Source organism: Lathyrus oleraceus, chromosome 4, assembly GCF_024323335.1.
Source record: "Lathyrus oleraceus cultivar Zhongwan6 chromosome 4, CAAS_Psat_ZW6_1.0, whole genome shotgun sequence".
Taxonomy (NCBI): Eukaryota; Viridiplantae; Streptophyta; class Magnoliopsida; order Fabales; family Fabaceae; genus Lathyrus; species Lathyrus oleraceus.
Window position 1 is genome coordinate 364,039,525 of NC_066582.1, and position 5,432 is coordinate 364,044,956.

General features: G+C 35.1%; 1 protein-coding gene across 1 annotated transcript; it reads right to left on the minus strand.

The window, feature by feature from the left end:
• Positions 1-312: 312 nt before the first annotated feature.
• On the minus strand, positions 313-819 carry LOC127137439 (uncharacterized). Its single transcript, XM_051063898.1, has one exon. The coding sequence runs from the start codon at positions 817-819 to the stop codon at positions 313-315; it is 507 nt and encodes a 168-aa protein (XP_050919855.1).
• Positions 820-5,432: the final 4,613 nt, after the last annotated feature.

Genomic DNA, 5,432 nt, shown 5'->3' on the forward strand with positions numbered 1-5,432 from the left:
AATATGTCTTCTCAGTTGAGGTAACATCAATCATCTCCCATAATGGAAGTCTATACTTATTGGTCTTGTAAGTTGAATCAAGTATGAGCATATTAAGAAACATGTTGAACAAATTTATGGAATCAGGATGAGTCCAAAATATATATCGAACAATAACTCCATCCTCACATGTTCGGTACCTAGACACGTAACTGTTATCGTCCAACAGTTTCAAGAGTTGTTTCATTTCAGTTCTATCCCCTTAAGCGCCTTGTTAGTTTGATATCAAATATTATATACTTGCTTGATATTTGATATATTTTTGGGTATTTTTCATTTCAATGTTGCAAGTATATTTAACGGTTGAACCAAATGAAATGTCATATCAGCAACACATTCCTTCTCTTTCGGCATGAGCCAACACACACTAGGATGACCGGCTAATTTTTTACACAAATCATGGTTATACAAATCGCATATGACATTAAATCTCCAATTTTTATTTGACAACATGTAACCACACATCTTAAACGGAAAATCACATTTTCTTGAACCAATGTTGTCTCTTTTAAAAATCCATATTGGAGTTCTATATTTCCCGCTTCCTTCGCACGTCATTGTCACAAAAGCGTATCTTCTATCCGAACCATTATCGTACCTTCCAATAACCACAACAAATTCAAGTTTAGAGGCCTCCATATGAATCCATTTTAGCATCTGATCACGAGATTCAAACTCTTTTTCATTTTTAAATTGGTTCCCAACATCTACCATCTTCACAACAACACCTTGGACATTCATAGAAACAACTAGTTTTGGGAAAACATTGGGGTGTACCATATCTAATGAAAAAAATACAACATAATAATATATAATCGCCATTGCTAAAAACATATTTGAAAAATAAACACATACTAGTTCCGGAAATGCATCTCCGGAAATATTGATACTCGTTCCGGAGATACATTTCCGGACACAACGCTCATTTTTTCAGACAAAATACAAGATTAATGTGAGCAATGCAGTGTGAAATAAATTATATTTACCTCAAATTCTAACTTCTTTTGCTCCCTTTGATATGATAAACCACATGTTTGAAGATCTGGAGGGAAAAAATGGATTAAGAATGGAAGGGTTTTTGGTGAGGGTTTGTAGAGGAAAACAACAATGACAACAATGATTGTGTGATAATGCAATTGTTCCTTTTATCATATTATTCCGGAGATGCGTCTCCAGAAATATCTGACATGTAAATGTGACAAATTATTTCAAAATCCCGCCCAAACTTCCAGAGAAGTAGCTCCGAAAATTCTACTGAACTGATCAATTATGAATATATTTCTTGAAATGTTCCGGAGATGCATCTCCTAAATGAAAATAACCTAACTTATAGGGCGCCATTGAGAATGATATGTGTTGTGCATGTGTTGGGTGCATCCGGAAATGCATCTCTAAAGACATTTTAATATTTTTGTGTGGTGCCTACAAAAACAATTAAGAAATTCTCAAACAATTATGTGCAAGTGGACCATTGCCCTGGACTCTTTTAATACTGAGACATAATAGAGACGTAATATATAGAGTGTGTGAGTAGAAAATTTTACCTCATACCCCATCAATTATCCCTCTACCCTTACATTATAATTTTTTGGACCAAAATGCCCTCATATAAATAGGTTATATTTATGAATTTTTCATTTTTTACTTCACTTTCGCTTTAAGACTTCTAGAACATCACTTTCTCTGTTGTAAACCAAAACTCATAGAGTAAGTCTTCCGGTTCACAATAAACATACTGGAACTCTTATTAAAAGACTTATGGTTCGCTCCAGATTTTAAATGTTGAAACAGAACTCTTGTTAAAAGGCTTCCGGTGTTCAAACTTTTAACTGGAACTCTTGTTAAAAGACTTATGATGTTCAAACTCTTAATAAGAAGTCTTCTTAAAAGACTTCCGGTTTTCATGTAATTCACCGGAAGTCTTATTAAAAGTGTTACGATTTAGCCTTTTAATTTTTTTTCACACCGAAACTCTTTTTAGAAGTGTTTTGGTACGTTTTTATTAATTTTTTTTAAAAAAAATTGTTAAAAAATATTTATAGTGGTCGAGGACGAGCAGCCGATGGTAGGATTCTAGATCGTAGTTTAGGACGGGGTGCATCTACATTCGTAGTAGAGTCGATTGGCTTTCTAGGAGGGTCGTATGATACGTCTCTTTTGGTAAAGTACGAGAATCATGTTACTCGATATTTATGGTTTGGTGAGGTAAATAAATGACGTATATTTGATATTGAATAATATTTGAATATTTTATATTGTGTTTTATAATATGTGTTTTAATTATTTTCAGAAGAGAGGTCCGAAGAAAGAGTTGAAGGTTGCTAGACACAGGCTTAAGCTGACATCAAGGGTTCTACAAGCTCTTTCACAACAGAAGGAGAGTTGAGTTTAGAGGTTTGAGTTATCTTCACTTCAGAGAGCCAATTTGACGAAGATAGACATAAACATGGTATCCACATTTATGGAGAGATGACATATAGAGGCATCTTCATTTCACATGTCTTTTAGTGAGATGAGCATTAGTTTGGATGACGTCTTTTGTCTACTTCACTTTCCCATCAGGGGTGTGTTCTGGATCCCTCAAGATGTCACTAAAGAGGTTGTTGTTGAACTTGTTGTTGACTACTTAGGAGTGTCATTGAGTGAGGCACATGTACATGTTCGTAGTTGCAGGGGTTCTTACTATAAATTGGAATGGTTATACGTTTTATTCATACATTATAGAGTTGCTTCTAGCTGGACATATGCGACTAGAGCGTATTTGTTGATGTTTGTGGGTTCCATAATTTTTGCCGACAAGACCTTTACGCTTGTCGAGGCACGATACCTCTTACTAATTACAAACTTAGGGAGGTGTCCAGGATAGAGTTGGGGAGCAGCTGCATTGGTTACCCTTTACAGATACCTCGGAGATGCTTCCATGTTCAGTTGCAAGCAGCTCGGTGGATATCATACTCTCCTACATGTATTTAATTTAATTTTGTTTATTATATGTTAATTAATTTTACTTAGTATGTTAATTTAATTTAATTTGTTTATTATGTTTTTATATTGTAACAGTGTTGGATTCACGAATACTTTCCAACAGTTGGAAAAAGAGGAGAGAATTGGAAACCAAGTGATAATTTTGGTTTTCCTCGAGTGATGAGATGATCCTATAAGCAAGGAGTCCTGAAGGTGGATGACTTGCGACCTATTTTGGATGAGCTGACACATGTCGGCGTCATATGGTGTCCATTCGAGGATCATAGAGTATGGCATCAATTTGATGAGTTATGTCTGTACAGGGGGTGTTTGAAGTGGGGTGACATAGTTGTTCCATACTTTCCTGACAAATATATACGTCAGTTCGAATACAGGCAATATGTTCCACCCTCACTGCTTGATTGTATGATGGCTAATGATATTGATGTTGAGTGGGTTGGTTACCATCAGAGCGTTGTGGTTGTGATTCGCCCGACAATATTGACCACCACTCCATCTGATATAGGTGATGGATACCTGGAGTGGTATTATTGTGTTTCACATCCTCGTTTGGTCTCGCCCCATCGTGATGAGCCAATTCCTGTTTACGAAACAAGACCATCTGATCCTAATTGGGCTCATGTTTCTACATTGATTCATCGTTATCTCAGACAAGTTAATTCTGAAGAGGATGACCCGTAATTTGCTGATTTATTCGAAGCTTTGCATATTTCTCATTCACATTGATTTATATATTAACTTTTAGAACTGAATGTATTAAAACTGAATGACATAATATAGTATTCATGTTTTGATTACATATTCATGCTAATATAGGCATAAGTAATTGCCAATGTTGTAGACGTCTTGCAAATCCTAACATCCAAGGCGTTGTTGCTGAACAACGAAACTTCTTCCAATCTAATATGACTGGTGGCAACGGAAACCCCTCTTTCATGTTTACCTAATAACAATAATTAAAACATTAAGTCATATATTTAATAAAGTGAACTAAGTAAAATAATTAAAACAGTAAGTCGTATAAAATAAAATATGTAACTGAACCAAATGATTTTGGTTAACAAAACCAATTCAATAAATGGAGACATTTGGTGAAGGTGAACTTGTCATAGGAAAGAAAGTCATGCACGAATTGCCTAAACAGACAAGTACAACATTATAGCGATTCACTATCAAGTAACCCATATTTGGTAGAGTCAGCCATTTTTGTGGTGGTTGTAGACCAAACGATTCTATCATCAAAGATTCTCTCACTTCTGCTAATCGATTATAAAATAACTTATCATACAAACTTGGTATTTCCTTGTCTATTATTTCCAAATCCAAGTCTCGGCGAACCATTGACCAACCATCCTCACCATATCCATGCAATGACCCTAAATCCACAATTATCATCTGATACAACATTAACTACATCTTCAATGTATGACCTAATATGATTAGGAAATTTAAGAGTGAAATGTTTCTTTGATTTTGGTTGCTTCTTTGATAGTTTCATCTTCTTTGAAGTTTGTGATGGTTGAGATTGGCTCTGTGAAGTTTGATATGCTTGATCAATATACTCATGATACGAAGGGTCCCTATAAACATCATATCCTACTGTTTTTTCTTTCTTCTTCACTTCTTCTTTGGTTTTTAATTTCTCGGGTGGTGGACACAATGAAGTCATTGTGGGGTAGGAAAGTTCACAAACCCTACTTTTCAATGCTCTTTTCCCAACAACATCTAATGACCTAAACCGTTTCCATAATTCATCTATTTCACAACTCATATCCACCTCTGGTCCATCATCTGCATCTACCTCTAACTCAACTTCCATACTTAGTTTCCTCCAATGAACATGAACAACATCTATTGGTATCGGTATACCACCAAGTGTGTATCTTCCTAACTCACAAGCATAAGATAACCCATAAGATGTTCTAAGAGTACAACCATATATTTGCCTGTTAGTTCCAACATAGTCAACTCTCAATAATTCTTAACCAATACGTCTCAAAGTAGCTCGAGACACTGAACCACGCATATTACCATAAAATGGACTTATGTGCGCGTGCTCAACTTCGTAAAAACTTTTTTGAAAAGAAGCTATAATGTTACCCAATTGTAACCTCAAGTTATTATTCATAGCTTTCCAACATATGACCATGTCACCTATACTGTTTCCCAATATCTACTTTAACTTCCAATTAGCATATTCAACCCTATAAATAATACATATTGAAAATATTAAAAATATCACATATAAAAAAAACATAGTAAAAAATATAACACATACCGATTAGTCTTTGTGTTACCCAAATGTAGCACTCGATTAATCCATGCTCCAACAAATCTCTGTCTATGTGGAGTCAACCACGTGTCTTTCACATGATTAATAAATCCACTAAAATCAACACATGCCTGCT